This window comes from Podarcis filfolensis (genome assembly GCF_964270895.1).
Source record: "Podarcis filfolensis genome assembly, chromosome: 6".
In the NCBI taxonomy this organism is placed as follows: Eukaryota; Metazoa; Chordata; class Lepidosauria; order Squamata; family Lacertidae; genus Podarcis; species Podarcis filfolensis.
Genome location: NC_139609.1, coordinates 84,165,601 through 84,181,750, shown reverse-complemented (window position 1 = coordinate 84,181,750; position 16,150 = coordinate 84,165,601). Strand labels below are relative to the sequence as shown.

The window sequence follows — 16,150 nt, the reverse complement described above, 5'->3', positions numbered from 1 at the left end:
GCGTTGCAGAGTGGGCGGGCGAAGGTTTGAATTCAAATAGCTTCGGAGGCTGTTGGAGGAACGCGGAGGGTAGGCGGCCGAGGCCTCTGGAGTGCGCAGGAATCGTGAGGTATTCGGCCTGCCTGCGTCTGGTTTCGGGGTGTCGTTAAGGAAAGTGGTTACGACCTTGGGCTGTGGCAGTCGTGAGTAAAGGCGGAAGGCGCATCCCAGGGAGCCGTAGCGCTTCTGGTAAAAATTGTGAGCTCATAAATGGCTCTGGGGTGGGATAGGTGCCCAGCATGAAGGAAAATTCTAGAAAGCCCCGTTTTCTCTGCGTAGAATGAGAGGGAGTGTCGCATAGTGGTTAGGCTGTCAGACCCCAAGTCCTCTGTGCTTGCTTGCATGCACCGTATACTGTACACTGAAAGCACGTCTTTTTCCCTTCCCCAAGATTCCTGGGAACTGGTTTGTTAAGGGTGCTGGGAATTGTAGCTCTGGGAGATGTAAACTGCAGCTCCCAGGTTTTTTGGGGGGTGGGGTGCAACGTACTTAAAAACTGTAGTTTGAAGCAGGCCTTTTTTCCCTAGAAAGAGGTGCCGGTACTGCATATCCATGAGTCCCCCTTAAAAAAGCACTGGTTTGGAAGGTACCCCAAGGATCAACTGTTATCTTCAATTTTTATTTGTTACACATTACAAGGTTGAGTTTCATCAGAACAAAGAAACAAGGTTGTGTGGCATGGGTTGTGAGGCAGTTTTGAAGAGTTAAAGACTAAAGGGGTTTATAAAATGTATGGGGATAACACTATGTAAAGAGGCCCAAGGACTGCCATGACACTGAAGGTTTTCCAAATGTTTGAGCACATTTTTCAACTTGCCCTACTCCTAGGAAAAAACAAAGCTGCACTTCACTCTCAAGATACATGCATATATAGTCCTAGTAGGCAGAGATCCTTCCAATTGTGGGGATAACCCAGTTTTATTTACTATTTATAGTTTATTAGTGTTTGCATTACAGTCATACCTCATGTTACATTTGCTTCATGTTACATTTCTTCAGGTTGTGTCCCGCAGCGACCTGGAAGTACCAGAAAGGGTTACTTCCAGGTTTCGCCGCATGCGCAGACACGCAAAATGACATGCGCAGAAGCGGCGAATCACAACCCGCGCATGCGCAGATACGCCATGGCGGGTTGCGTTCTTTTCATGTTGCGAATGGGCCTCCGGAACGGATTCCGTTCGCAACCAGAGGTACCACTGTATTTCAATAAAAAAGTTATTTTTTTCCCTTTCTCACATCCATAAAACACAACCCCATCATTTCTGCTGGATAAGCAGAAACAAACCAGCTACACTTTGACTCATTTACCTACTTGGGCTTCACCCTCTGGGTAATAGCCAATAATCCACCTCTGTGGAATCCACCTCTGTGGAAAGCATTAAGAATTTCTTCCAAATCAAGTTTATCAATATACCATAGCTTGTTTGCTCCTTCAGATCTTAAAACAGAAAAGCCTTCTGGGCAGTGATAAAATCTTCAGGCATTTCCAAATATTGGGTAGTATGAGTTGCACCAGGGAATTCTAGTGTGTCCTTATTTGCTTCTATTAAGCTGCCTAAATATTATAAAGAAGTGGGATTAATGGGAATATTATCAAGAAGTGGGATTAATGGGAATATTATCAAGAAGTGGGATTAGTGGGATTAATGTTTTAGGGGCCTCACTGCTTTGACAGGCATAGACAGGCATATTTGATATTTATCAAATATGTCAAGCTCACTGGTTTTAGAATCATTGGCGCCTAGATTATAGAAGTGAGATCTTTAAATAACTTGGATTTCATGTTTTACACAAGTTGCATAACTGAATTTCATTTTCTCCAGGCAATAATGGACAAAGCTTGTAAAGAGAATCTGAATGCTAATTCAGCTCATAATGGCAAGGTAAAGTGATCTTCAGATACTGAGCATTGTAAATCTCGGCTTTGTTAATCAGAGCTACAGTTCTTACTGGATTATTTCTGTATGTGACCAAAACTGATATTTGATAGTGCTGGAGTGAATAATTAACATGTGGAGTAATGTTCCCCATCTATTTAAGGCCAAGTCTAGATGAATTCTTGCATAAATGCAGTTTTCTGTTATGTCCAAACTTGGGACTCGGCTATATAGCTGCAAATGAAATGTTTTAAATGTGTGGTAAAGTGCAGTATACAAATGTGACACTAGATGGCGAGAGTGAGCTATGCCAAATTCAATGTATTTTTCAAAACTTTTTTTAAACATTTTCACAGTGTTTTTATGTGTTTAGATTCCACCTTGGGAAGCTATGGTTTTTTCTCATTGGTCAGTTCAGACAAACTAGGATGTGAGATCTCTTAGCTTGCTATGCGTGTAATTTACTGTTGTTGTTTTTTAAAAATCAGGCAGCTATTGTGGATGGTGCAAGACGGGTTCCTGTGACCCAGAACCCGACACCTGGAATTGAAGTCCAACAGCAGCGTGTTCTGACTCCTTTAAATGTTGCTCAGCGGGTGCCTATTCAGCCTCAGGCACAGAAACCTACTGTTGCCAGTGCAAAACGTCCCAAACAGTTAACTCAGCATCAACCCACACTTCTTGTTCAACCAACATCTAGGAGTCTAGGTCCAAGTAAAGCCACTGAAACGTCTCGGCAGCCCTCTGTTTCTGGTAAATAGTGCTGTTCAAATGTGTCCACCTCTGTAACAAATGTGTTGGTTGCTATTCTGTATAAAGTTCATACTAAAATGGTTATAAAGTCAAGAAGTTGCTTGGTGGCTTAGGGCCTTAGAAATTCATAAGAGAAACCAAATTACTGCAAGAAAAAAAAACTTTGCATAATGACCTGAGTAGCAACTTGGGCTTGGATGCTAACAAGGTATCTGAACAGAAGGGTGCCTTCTGTTCATGGATGACACTGAGATGCTGATTAATATTTGTTACCTGCCTTTCACCCTAAGGTCCCAAGGTGGGTTACATTTAAAGATAATATAATGCAATAAAACAGTCACACCCCAAAATGATATGCCATATATACATAACAAACCAGATGGTACTTCAACTGTCAAAGGTCAAAAGGGGGTATGCCTTCAGTGTGCACTTAAAGCTGTAAAGAGATACTGCCTGATGCACCCCTAGAGACCATCAGCTCCCTGCATTTCCAAAGGCAGTGGCACCATATAAGATGAGCTGCTTTTGCAAATTGTCATGTCCTAATTGGCACATAGATGCTCTTGAAAGTATTTGGGACCCAAATCATGTAAAGCATTAATATCAAGGCAAGTACCTTGAATTAGGCCCAGAAAAGTAGGTCTCTTTGATAGGAAACAAGAATTCAATTGTAATATATACAGGCAACTCCTGTTTTGTGTACATGCAGGCCGTTTTCAAATCTAGAAGAGGGGGTGAAGTAGGCTTATGTGCCCTCTGCCGACATGCACTATGACCCGGAACATAACCACTGTCCAAAACGAGGGTTGCCTGTACTACATTTTGCACTGGGGCCTTATTCTCAGTTCCTAGAATGCCCAGCTGGCAGCTAATATGTGGATGTCTCAAACAAAACAACCCTTTCACTTGTATAATTGATCCAGGGAAGGCCAGTTCTCAGTTCCTAGAATGCCCAAATGGCTCCAGAGAGAAGCAAGAAATTGTTGAATGTCTCCTTGTGTTCAATAGCTGGAGTGTAATACGAATAGGAACCTTCTCTTGGGGCAGGGCTGTCTTTAGCATATGTGCCGCCAGGGTGCAAAGATCTGCCCAGTGCCCCCAAATTTAGTTTAGCCCCCAAACTGACCCACCCCTTAGGGGAAAGAAGGGAGAGAGATGTTTGCATCACAGCCACAGGAGGCGCCTCCAGATGGCTCCTTCATTCCATGCCTCGGCTATGCCTTCTTCCTCCGTCCCAGAAGAACCACTATATTTAATGTGCTGCAAATGTGCTCTCTCCCACACACCCCCCACCTTAAATCCCGGGAGGGCGGACGGCGTTGCTTCGCCACCCACCTTTGCTGCTGGCACCCTCATCGCTCTGGTTAAACTTGAACTTGGGTTCTTCCTTGTCCAGGCTGATCATGGCTTGGGAGGGAGACGCAGATCAAGTGAGCAGAGTTTCCCCGCAGGAAACGGGAGGTGGTGGGCACTCTTGACTCCTTCCCTTGGAAGCTTTTAAGCAGAGCAAACTTGGATGGCTTGAGTTGTGATTCCTCGTGGTCAGCGGCACCTTTGACACGACTAAGCTCATGCCGCCTGCCTGCCGCTGGCGCAAGATCAGTCGTGTCAAAGGTGCCACTGACTTTGCTGCCGCATAGCAGCACTCCTTAAACCCCTAGGTAAAGACAGCCCTGCCTTGGGGTACTTCCCAGTAGAAGCTTAGGCTCCAATTCATTGAGATGGTGGCATGGAGTGTTACTTAGTCAATGGTGTAAATGACCTAGATACAGTCTACAGAAAGCATCTGCAGTCATTTGTGTTGCAGGTGGGAGGACTTGGAAACAGATTGTGAGCTTGCCAAAGGCCACTTAACTGGTCTTGAGCTAGGATATTTTGTGTGAGCTTCACCAGCTTCGGGGCGGGGTGCATATGTGGCAAGTAAGTGGATGATTGCTACCCAAGCTGCTTATATTCAGAATATTGATTGGTCTGCATGGTTTTCAGGTGAAGATAAAGTTTTTTATTTTGTGTGCTGGATATAAAGCACGAAGTTCACCTGAGAGGGACGTTTTAAAACAAATTGCTAGAGAGCAGTGTCGCTTCATAAAGTCTGAGCTTATTAAGAGTATTGAACTTCTCTACATGCAGGAAAAAAAGCTGAACCAGGTGTATCCAATCAGAAGAAAGAGGCAAAAGGGGTGTCAAATCCAAACAGTGAGACCAAAAAGTAAGTTGGATACTTCATTTACTTCCATGTGTTATTTTTTTGTAGGAAGATGAAATACAAATGTGGTGGTGTTGTTCATGATTACTTCTTTTTGCAGCTTTTGGAAAATCTCTTATAATCACGTAGTAAAAGATTAAAAAATATTACTCTAAATTGGTTTCTAAGCTTGCTTCCTTTTCCCAGTCTTACTGATGGTCTCTCAGATAATTAAAATGGGATGCTTTGAGCAAATGTACAACATTTTAGTAAAATATCCTTAAAGAAGAATTAAAAGCTGGATATATTTTCTTATAACCTCTAATCGCTTCAGCTTATTGGTCTTCATCAAAGTTTATGTTGTGTTTGAAGTGCATTCTGAAATGCACAGTTGTACTCAAGTCTGGATTGCATCCAGTGCCAGCATGAGCACAAGATTTCATTGGCAAGTAGAATCCCTCCTCTCTGCTGTGGCCTTCTTTCCTCCTGCCCTAAAGCCTCTTCTGGGGGTGGGGGGGGGATGCTTGTGAAAGATCAGGAACTTGAGGAGTGAGGAATTGGGCATGGGAGGAGCTTCACACACAAGCTGCCCTATCTGACACCCCAGGACTTTCTTGAGGATCCCGTAATCCCCATATTCCTTTCAGGGTGCAGAATATTTCCCTTGTGCAAGCATCTTTTCTATGGCTTTGGATACAGCTCTGTGGAGTTGAATGTAGGAATACAGGGATTTATAGGCCTATTAGACTAACCTCTGTTTGTTAAACTGGTAAGAAAGTATAGGCAGAGTGCAGATAAATCATCGAAGACGGAGGCGTGATTAATCCACACTTCAGTTGTTGAGAAAAGTCCTGTCTCAGAAACCTTGGAATTCTGAAACAACATCAACCAATATGCTAATTTGAACTAGCAGTAATTCCAGACTGAGTAAAGAAGGGGAAATGCTGACTAACCCTGCATTCTTGCAAAACAGATGGTGATTACAGCCTCAACTGTAAGATGTCAAAGATGAAAACTGCAGGAAGACGGAAATGTGATTTGTGAATTGCATTACCACCATTTGGCTTTAAATCTTAACCAGTGCACTTAAATTGCAGTTTTGTCTTTCATGCACAGGCAGATGCAAGGGTGATTTATATTGCATATTTTAAATCTTGGAACTGAGTGTTTGAAATGGTGTTTGGCACAATAATGTCTTAGATGCTCTTGTCCCATTTTGTTTACTGCACTGGAGAAATGTACAGTAAAATGGCTAAATTACATATAATAAGGAAGCATTAAGTATTTCACCTTATGCCCTGAAGGACAGAAAATAAACCTACCTACACTGAATAATCATAGAATTGTGGGGTTGGAAGAGATCCTGAGGAGCATCTAATCTAATCCCATGCAATGCAGAAATTGCAGCTGTCCCATATGGGTATCTAACTTGAAATCTTGACGTTGTCAGCACCACACTCAGAACCTGGTATGATTTGAGGAACTTGATCATGGACCCTAGCATGATGAAAATGTCAGCTGGGTATAGTGGCACAGATAAAGCCATACTGATGTGAATGAAGTTGTTGGTTTTCAAAAAAAAAAGTGACTTGAGTTGGGGATACATGGACAAAGACTCATACAACTTTGAATGCTGTAAAAAGCAGGTAGATAAACACTAGAGCTAGGATGGGGCTTTAAGTGTAATTCATAGTAGTAATACCTAATTCATAATTTATATGATTTCTTACCTGTCCAGTACTTAGGGCAGGTTATAACAATTTAAAAATACAATATTAAAATCAGTTTAAAATAAATTAGAAGAATGGGGTGGGTCCAAAAAAATATTTACAGTGGTACCTCGGGTTGCAAACTTAATTCCTTCTGCAGGTCCATTCTTAACCTGAAATCGTTCTTAACCTGAGGCGCACTTTCGCTAAATGGGCCTGCTGCTGCTGCGCCACCGGCGCACGATTTCCATTATCATCCTGGGGCAAGGTTTGCAACCTGGAGTAACTACTTCGGGTTAGCGGAGTTTGTAACCCAAAGCGTTTGTAACCAGAGGTACCACTGTATCTTAGATCGCAAAGGCTGGGGTAAAGAGGTGTGTTGTTGGCATCCAACAAGAGCTGCATAAGAAAGCTGCCAGATGCACCTCTGTGGGGAGGGAGTTCCACAGCTTAAGGGCTGTGACAGAATGCCTTTTCCCAGGTACTTTTGAGGATGATGGAGCTACCAAGAAGGCTCTTTCTGCCACTCTTAAGACCTGGGAGAATCTGTAAGGAGAGAAGTGGTCTTTCAGATATTTGGTCCTAACTTGTTTAGAGTTTTAAGTACTATTGTAAATACCCTGAATTGAGCCTGGAACCAACAGGCAAAATGAATTCTGTTGTTTTAAAACATGGGTTATAAGAGGCAAATGGAACTGCAACCAGTCATCTGACTGTTTCTGAGTTGTCTTCAATAGTGTATTGTGTGAAGTACACTGTATGGAGTTACTTATGGAATTCATTTCCAGAATTGGTAGTTTAGAAATACTCAAGTAAATAAAATCTAATCAACCTGTGTTGGAAAGGAATGTTGGACTTAGATAAGCCCTTGGTCTGATTTAGTAAAGCTCTTAGATTGTGGTATAATCTTAATATGAGGAAGGTGGGCTTTGTCAATATACTTCCTCAAACAAAGTGCTTGCACAATGCTGGGAGAAGTTCCCCCACCAGCAAAAACAAGAAGCTTCCATCCTGTGCACGCTCAACACTGACACCTAAATAGGTTTTGACAGCACCAAGCTGTTTACACAATACAGAGGTAAGCAAAAATACTGGAAACAAAACAAACTTTTGCATGTTATGTTACTGAATGCCTTGTAATTGCCAGCAAGTTTAATATTTTGGGACAGGACCATATGCATGAAAATAACTTCTCACTTCAGAGAGGCAGCTGTATTACCTTGCAGCAACCTAAATAATAGCTTTGTTTTGTAGAAAACAGTGGTCTCTTGATGACTTTGAAATTGGTCGTCCTCTGGGAAAAGGAAAATTTGGAAATGTATATCTGGCTCGTGAAAAGGAGAGCAAATTCATCTTGGCGCTGAAGGTCTTATTTAAAACACAGCTGGAAAAAGCAGGTGTTGAACATCAACTGCGGCGAGAAGTAGAAATACAGTCTCATCTTCGGTAAGATTGATTTTAAATGGCTGTTTTGAATGGGTTTCTAGCTTTGCTATCTTAAGCAGATTTTTATTTTTAGAAGCATTCCACATTTGTGTTTGTCTGTGTATACACACATATATATACACACACAATGCTGTATCATAAAAATCAATCCAGCTTACAAGAATATATAATAAAAGCAAGTAGAAATTTAGAGGCAATCAACTTACAGAAAGATGTTTTCTTAATTGCATGCATATGCCTGGCAGCACAGAAAAGTTTTAAGCACGTGTTAAAAGGTTGAAACAGGTGCCTGCTGAATCTCTATTGGCAGAATTTTCCATAGGACTAGGCTGATGACACTAAAGGGTCTATTTCATGCTGATGTCAAATGAACTTTATCCTACTCAGGGAATGATCAATGACACTCCTGTCGTTGCTCCCAGTGATCAAACTCTGATTTAGGCAGCCCCTAAGGTATCCTGAATATAAGTTCTTCAGGTTTGTGTAAATAAAAGGACATTGAGCATGGTTCAGCAGATAAGCACCCAGTGTAGATGTTTTATAAAATGGTGTCACATTTTATTTGCAGCGTGTCCCCATTAGCAATCTGGCTGCCACACTCTGTGTGCAGGCCCACATAGAGTACACTGTAGTAATCCAGCATCAAAGTTAATAACACTTGGGTGACACTGGTCAGACTATCCTCATCCAAGAATGGCCATAGCTGGCAAACCAGACAAAGCTGGTAAAGCACACTCCTAGCCACAGCTGCTCTAACTAACTTGGTGGTGGTTACAGAATTTCTCAAATGATACTTTTATTTATTTAGCAAATTGTAGGCAGATTGAGGGAGGCATGGAGAATTATGTGCACATCATTTACAAATGAAGCCATCATTATTAAAGATGCATATACTTACTTGTAGGCATCCAAATATTCTCCGACTTTATGGCTACTTCCATGATGCAACAAGAGTCTACCTAATCCTGGAACATGCACCACGTGGAGAAGTGTACAAAGAACTCCAAAGGCTTACTAAATTTGATGAGGAACGGACTGCTAATGTATGTTGACCTTGTGAGGATATTTTTTTCAGAACTCTGTATGTGACCACATATGAAGCTAAAACTGCACTTTTAGGACCAAACTCTTCCTTAGAGAAGGGCATGAAAGAGTAGATTCTTCTTTCACTGACCTGAGCCAGGGTTATACTAAACAGCTATGTTTTGCTGGTCCAAAAGTGGGAAACAATATCAGTATAAATGGTAGAGTAAGGTATGTTTCCTCAGTTTTGTGGAGTTGAGAAGTTCGTAGCTTTTCCAGTAAAAAAAGGTAAAGGACCCCTGACAGTAAAGTCCAGTCGCAGACGACTCTGGGGTTGCGGCGCTCATTCGCTTTACAGGCCGAGGGAGCTGGCGTTTGTCTGCAGACAGTTTTTCTGGGTCATGTGGCCAGCATGACTAAGCCGCTTCTGGTGCAACGGAACACCATTTACCTTCCCGCCGGAGCGGTACCTATTTATCTACTTGCACTTTTGGGCGTGCTTTCGAACTGCTAGGTTGGCTTTTCCAGTAAAGAATATCCCAAAATAGGACGGGAGGAATTTCACTGGAATAAATAGGACATTTATATGTGTCAGTCTTTGGCAAGGCTACATGGCAAGTTGCATGATACAGGACAGTGCTTGACGTGCATGCAGCATGAAGCCTATGGAGTTGTTGGAGGAAGATTGGGTGGGGCAGGAGTGTCTGTTATTGTATTGGCCTGAATATAAGCGTCACCCCCCCCCCCCAAATTCCAACTGTGAATAGTTAGTGTGGCTTATATTCACAACCTTACACTATGCAGCCAGGAGTGTAGGGCAAAAAGCACCAGGAGTGCGGCAAAGTGTCACCTGCCCTGTGCGTAGCCCCCCATCCTCTCCCCCAAGGCTGGTGAAGGAGAGAGCAAGGAAGGGGAAAGGCCGTCTGCAATGCAGCCCCCCCCCCCCCAGTATGCAGCCAGGAGCAGTGAGGAATAGAGCGGCTTATATTAGGGTATTTTTTTTCTCCTCTCCCCCCCCCTCTAATTTTAAAGGTGCGGTTTATATTTGGGTGCAGCTTATATTTGGGCCAATACGGTATTCAAAGTAGCTTCTGATGAGGAAGAAGCTATGTTGAGGGCTATACTAATCCAGCTTGGCATCTAATGTTTTGAGTTCTTCGTACTTGGCTGTGGGAAAGAGTGAGTCTTGAATTAGGTGTGTCTAAAGGTTTTTGTCCTATATTAAGGACTTGTTTGCATCAGTGATGCAGCATATTATTGATACACTGAGAAACATTTTCTGCCATTTTACCCATGCATTTTAGGCATTTGCTTAGCTTGAACAATGCTTAGATTGAACTCCTTATATCTGTAATCTTCATTTGTTCTACAGTATATCACTGAACTGGCAGATGCGTTATCGTATTGCCACTCGAAAAGAGTAATTCATAGAGACATAAAGCCTGAAAACCTGCTGCTGGGATCAAATGGAGAGCTAAAGATTGCTGACTTTGGATGGTCTGTGCATGCTCCATCCTCTAGGTAAGGGAATCATAGAGTTGGAAGGGACCAGAGGATAATCTAGACCTACCCACTACAATGCAGGAATCTTTCACCCAATGTGGGGCTCAAATCCACAATCCTGAGATTAATCTGAGTCTCATGCTTTACTGACCTGTGTTTCTGACAACTGAAGAAGCTTGGTACTATGGAGACAGACAACAGAATCAGAACTTGGCTATGAGGAAATTGTTTTGTTTCTGTAGGCAGTAAGCTTTGTGAAAATAACTTAGCATTAGTCTCTGATTATAAGAATTGAGTTTAGAGAAACTACTGTTAGTTGAGAATGTTACTTAGATTACAAGGGTATCAAGCATCCCTAGAAGGGATGCTCTTCTTTAGGTTGGCCATCAGCCATGCCTTCCTCCAGTATACTATATACTACTATTCATGGACAAAGTGCTTTAGAAAGTGTTAAATCATGAATGAAGATCTAGATGAGTGCATGGGGAAATATCTTAATAGTTGTGTGGCAACCTTCAGTTGTTAGTCTGTGCATCATTTTTATTTTCTAGGAGGTCGACTCTGTGTGGTACCCTTGACTACTTACCACCTGAAATGATTGAAGGGAGAACACATGATGAAAAAGTTGATCTATGGAGTCTTGGTGTCTTGTGTTATGAATTCCTAGTAGGAAAGCCTCCTTTTGAGGCAGACACATACCAGGAAACATACAGAGCCATTTCAAAGGTAAGTTGAATTATAATGCTGCTTGATTTAGAATCTGAGCATTTCATGGTATAGGAATTAACTCTCAACTAGCTGTTATGGAACATGTACTTTCCAGGTTTGGGGCCTAATATCATTGACTTTAGTTCAGGAGTTTTCAATTAAAGAACTAGAATTTCTGATTTTTAAATGTGTTGTCTTAGTATCTTTTTGTATTCCGGTAAATCCAGGTTCTCCCCAACAGGTTCAGTTGCAAGATTTGAGGTGCAATCCTCTGGCACACTTACCTGCTCAATTTGTGTTTCCCATTTGCAGTCCACTGTGGAAAAGCAGCCTAGGACAGACAGGCTTGAACAATTTCTCTGAGCTAGTTCAAAAATAGAAGTATGAGATAACACTAGTTAAATAGAACCCACAGTGACACAGAAAGGGACTGCTAAGCAAAAAGGCAAGAGAAAAACCATGATTACTAATGTATAGTGAAGGGGGGGGGGAGTCTAACGGTTATACTTAATAGTTCATGCACCTTGAATGCATGCTTTCATAGAAACATGTCTAATGATGACTATTTCTTTGGTTTAAAGGTAGAGTACAAATTTCCTCCATTTGTAACAGAGGGTGCTCAGAATCTGATTTCAAAGCTGCTGAAGCATAATCCATTCCACAGGCTGCCACTGGAGGAGGTGCTCAAACATCCATGGATTATTGCAAGCTCTACAAAAACTCCCAAGTATAAAGTTGCTGAAACTACCACTGCTAAGAATATCCAGTCATAGCATGTAGTCCCCAGGAACAAAGTAGTTCCGATGAGATCTGTGGTAATCCAGCCAATATAGGCTGGTTGGACTCAAAAGGCAGAGCTTATCACATTGTAAGCTCTGATCATGAACCTTACAAATCAGGTCATAAAGCAGTTTGTCAATATCTAACTTACTTGAAGTCCTCTTTGCACATGCCACTCTGAGGCATAGCTGGTTGAGGATCGTCTCACGTTCATGGCTGGCATTTCCCTTTTGGCCCCTTTTTGATAGCATCATGAAACTGAGCCATGGATTCTTGTGCAATATGAAGCAGTTTATGAAGCAGCATGTCCTCACAAGATAACATTCAAAACACATGTGCAATGAATGGAATCCACCTTTGAGTGTAACTGTATTGTTTAGTTGTTCTTTTTCCTTTAAGTTTTAAATAAAGATTTTTATAACAAGACTACTTCTTTATGCTACCAAAATGGTCGGTTTAGTGGTCATTCTAAGCACCCACACATTCTGATTGGTGTATCTGCCAATAATACAACTATGCTTACTGGCTAGCAAAGATCCATTACAAAATGCAATCTGACACTGATTCTGCATACCTTATGTGAAGTTGCCTTTGATACTTAAATCTGTTCTGGATTTTTTACATCTGCCTATGCCAGGGCAGGGAACCTTTCTGGCCTAACAGGCCAAATCCTTATTGGTTCCCAGCCCCATGGGCTGATCCACCTGTCAATCACCTGGCATTCTCCACTAGGAACTTGCTTGTAAGTCAACCCAGTTGTATCTCTACGTATCCCACATCTGACATCACATGAGGTGTGGGGCAGGTGGGCATTTGGGGAAACTGGCCTCATGTCAAATTGGGAATAGTGTTGGGCATGCAAGGTAGATTTTCCCCATTCCTGACTTAACAGTAACTTGAAGAATGTACTGCTTAAATGTCCAGGTGGAATAAATACACTAGTTGAACTAGTCTTGGAAATCAAGACAGAACTAGTGTTCTCGATTATTAAAACCATATTAGAGGGGGAAGAGAGAGACTTCTGTAAAGCTACAGGGTTAAGCATCTTTACTTAAGTGGTGCAAATAATAAAACATTGTTGGGATTATTTGAATATGGTTTCGTAACTTAAATTTACTGTGGTACCTTGGGTTACAGACGCTTTGGGTTACAAACTCTGCTAACCAGGAAGTCCTGGAGAGTGAAGTCAAATTGGCCTTAGAAAGCACTGCAAATAACAAGGCCAGTGGAAGTGATGGTATTCCAGCTGAACTATTTAAAATTTTAAAAGATGATGCTGTTAAGGTGCTACACTCAATATGCCAGCAAGTTTGGAAAACTCAGCAGTGGCCAGAGGATTGGAGAAGATCAGTCTACATCCCAATCCCAAAGAAGGGCAGTGCCAAAGAATGCTCCAACTACCGCACAATTGCACTCATTTCACACGCTAGCAAGGTTATGCTTAAAATTCTACAAGGAAGGCTCAAGCAGTATGTGGACCGAGAACTCCCAGAAGTGCAAGCTGGATTTCGAAGAGGCAGAGGAACCAGAGACCAAATTGCAAACATGCGCTGGATTATGGAGAAAGCTAGAGAGTTCCAGAAAGACATCTACTTCTGCTTCATTGACTATGCAAAAGCCTTTGACTGTGTCTACCACAGCAAACTATGGCAAGTTCTTAAAGAAATGGGAGTGCCTGATCACCTCATCTGTCTCCTAAGAAATCTCTATGTGGGACAAGAAGCTACAGTTAGAACTGGATATGGAACAACTGATTGGTTCAAAATTGGGAAAGGAGTACGACAAGGCTGTATATTGTCTCCCTGCTTATTTAACTTATATGCAGAATTCATCATGCGAAAGGCTAGGCTGGATGAATCCGAAGCCGGAATCAAGATAGCCGGAAGAAATATCAATAACCTCAGATATGCAGATGACACAACCTTGATGGCAGAAAGTGAGGAGGAATTGAAGAACCTTTTATTGAGGGTGAAAGAGGAGAGCGCAAAATATGGTCTGAAGCTCAACATCAAAAAAACGAAGATCATGGCCACCGGTCCCATCACCTCCTGGCAAATAGAAGGGGAAGAAATTGAGGCAGTAAGAGATTTTGCTTTCTTGGGCTCCATGATCACTGCAGATGGTGACAGCAGTCACGAAATTAAAAGACGCCTGCTCCTTGGGAGAAAGGCGATGGCAAACCTAGACACCATCTTAAAAAGCAGAGACATCACCTTGCCAACAAAGGTCCGTATAGTAAAAGCTATGGTTTTCCCAGTAGTGATGTATGGAAGTGAGAGCTGGACCATAAAGAAGGCTGATCGCCAAAGAATTGATGCTTTTGAATTATGGTGCTGGAGGAGACTCTTGAGAGTCCCATGGACTGCAAGAAGATCAAACCTCTCCATTCTTAAGGAAATCAGCCCTGAGTGCTCACTGGAAGGACAGATCGTGAAGCTGAGGCTCCAGTACTTTGGCCACCTCATGAGAAGAGAAGACTCCCTGGAAAAGACCCTGATGTTGGGAAAGATGGAGGGCACAAGGAGAAGGGGACGACAGAGGATGAGATGGTTGGATGGTGTTCTTGAAGCTACCAGCATGAGTTTGATCAAACTGCGGGAGGCAGTGGAGGACAGAAGTGCCTGGCGTGCTCTGGTCCATGGGGTCACGAAGAGTCGGACACAACTAAACGACTAAACAGCAGGCTGTTAAAAGTGTGACAAATTGATTTACCCATTGACTTTACCAGTGACTTACTAGTGATGTCAATATAGAATCTTAGACTTGGTCAAGTGGGAGAACACCTGAGAAAGAGAAGTTAAGTACCCGATACAAATACAAACAAACCCATCTCATCGAAGGCAATACAATTATTGGTAACAGTCACCTCACCTGAAGAATATACCACTTCAGCATTCCTTCCAGTCCTTCCCTTTAAATAGGGTGATCCACTGCCCCTTACCCCAGGTGTGACGATGCCTCATTACCTAGCAGCCCATTCTAGCCTACATGCTGGCACTAAACACTAGAGTTTGTTATTAGAATTATAGTCCTCAGACATCTTAAATCAGGGGTCTCCAAGCTTTTCTTGCCTCGGGCTGGTGCAGATTGCACAGAGGGCGGGGGAGTGTGCACCCATACGTGTGCACAAACGCTATTTCTGGTGCACATCTGGGTTGGAGGAGGCCCATGCACATGCACACAAGCTATTTCTGGTGCTCCTCCGACCAGGAAGTGGGTCTCCACGGGCTGCATAAACGAGTCCCTCAGGCCTTATCTGGCCCCCGGACCATGGGTTGGTGACCCCTGTCTTAAATTTTCCATCTTTGCATGTGTCTGTGCGCACACATGTGCATATATACACACATTTGTGGATTAAAACCCACTTTGTTAGATGTATGCCATCTCCCATTTGCATTTATGTCTGAATGCATATATGTTTATATGCATATGTATACATGCATCCACCAATGGAGATGTCATGCATTTAATGAGATGAGGTTTTAGTCCACAAAGCTTATACCAGAAAGCTTATACAGATATCTGTATATGGAGAGGAACCAAAGTTCCTTTGTCGTGTTCCTTTCTCTATCTTGAATTCTTCCGTCACTACATTGTTCACAATTAATTTAGCCTTTTGTTCTGAATAAATTGCACCTATATCATTTTCAAAACCTTGACCAACCCCCATCCCCTGTAAATTTTTCTTCATAAAACTCCAAGAAATATTGTCAAAGGCTTTCTCCGCGTCCACAAATATCAAAACTGCTTTAGTATTAATATTCACTTGTAACTTTTCTAGAATGTTAATTATGTTCCTCGTGTTGTCAGACAAGTGTCTGCCCGGGAGAAAACCAGCTTGGTCTTTATGAATTTCTTCTACTAATACCGTTGTTAGTCTGTTAGCCAAAATGTCTGCAAAAATTTTATAATCCACATTAAGCAAAGATATGGGGCGGTAATTCTTAAGCTGTGTCTTCTCAGACTCTGTTTTCGGTATAAGTGTATTATAAGCTTCCTTCCACGACTCTGGTGCCCTTCCAAAGTTCAACTATATCAGCATATGCTTTTCTTGCAGAAGGTTTCAAGATCAACCCCTGGCAATTCCAGTTAAAAGCAGCTAGAAAGTGAGGTAAAAGACTACTGTC

The 16,150-nt window shown here is 42.2% G+C and overlaps 1 protein-coding gene and 2 long non-coding RNA genes across 6 annotated transcripts in view; all 3 read left to right on the top strand.

Annotated features, from left to right (window-relative positions):
- Window positions 1-16,150, top strand: part of LOC310764837 — a 392,409-nt gene that overhangs the window by 28,918 nt on the left and 347,341 nt on the right. The window lies entirely within an intron of this gene.
- Window positions 15-12,450, top strand: AURKA (aurora kinase A). Of its 4 annotated transcripts, none has more exons than XM_083618939.1 (9): window positions 15-109; window positions 1,863-1,922; window positions 2,405-2,669; window positions 4,800-4,878; window positions 7,818-8,009; window positions 8,914-9,052; window positions 10,405-10,553; window positions 11,087-11,261; window positions 11,825-12,450. In XM_083618939.1, exons 2-9 carry the CDS (start codon window positions 1,869-1,871, stop codon window positions 12,014-12,016), a joined length of 1,245 nt encoding a protein of 414 aa, XP_083475065.1. In that variant the 5' UTR covers window positions 15-109; window positions 1,863-1,868; the 3' UTR covers window positions 12,017-12,450. The 4 variants fall into 4 exon arrangements, with proteins under 4 accessions (XP_083475065.1, XP_083475064.1, XP_083475066.1 ...); XM_083618938.1 differs by having other exon boundaries at window positions 29-182; XM_083618940.1 differs by lacking the exon at window positions 11,825-12,450 and adding an exon at window positions 11,485-11,683 and having other exon boundaries at window positions 49-228.
- LOC310764860 overlaps window positions 14,237-16,150 on the top strand; it is a 65,757-nt gene continuing 63,843 nt past the window's right edge. Inside the window, exon 1 of the long non-coding RNA XR_014549287.1 lies at window positions 14,237-14,604. This is a non-coding gene — a long non-coding RNA (uncharacterized lncRNA). The remainder of the gene's footprint in view (window positions 14,605-16,150) is intronic.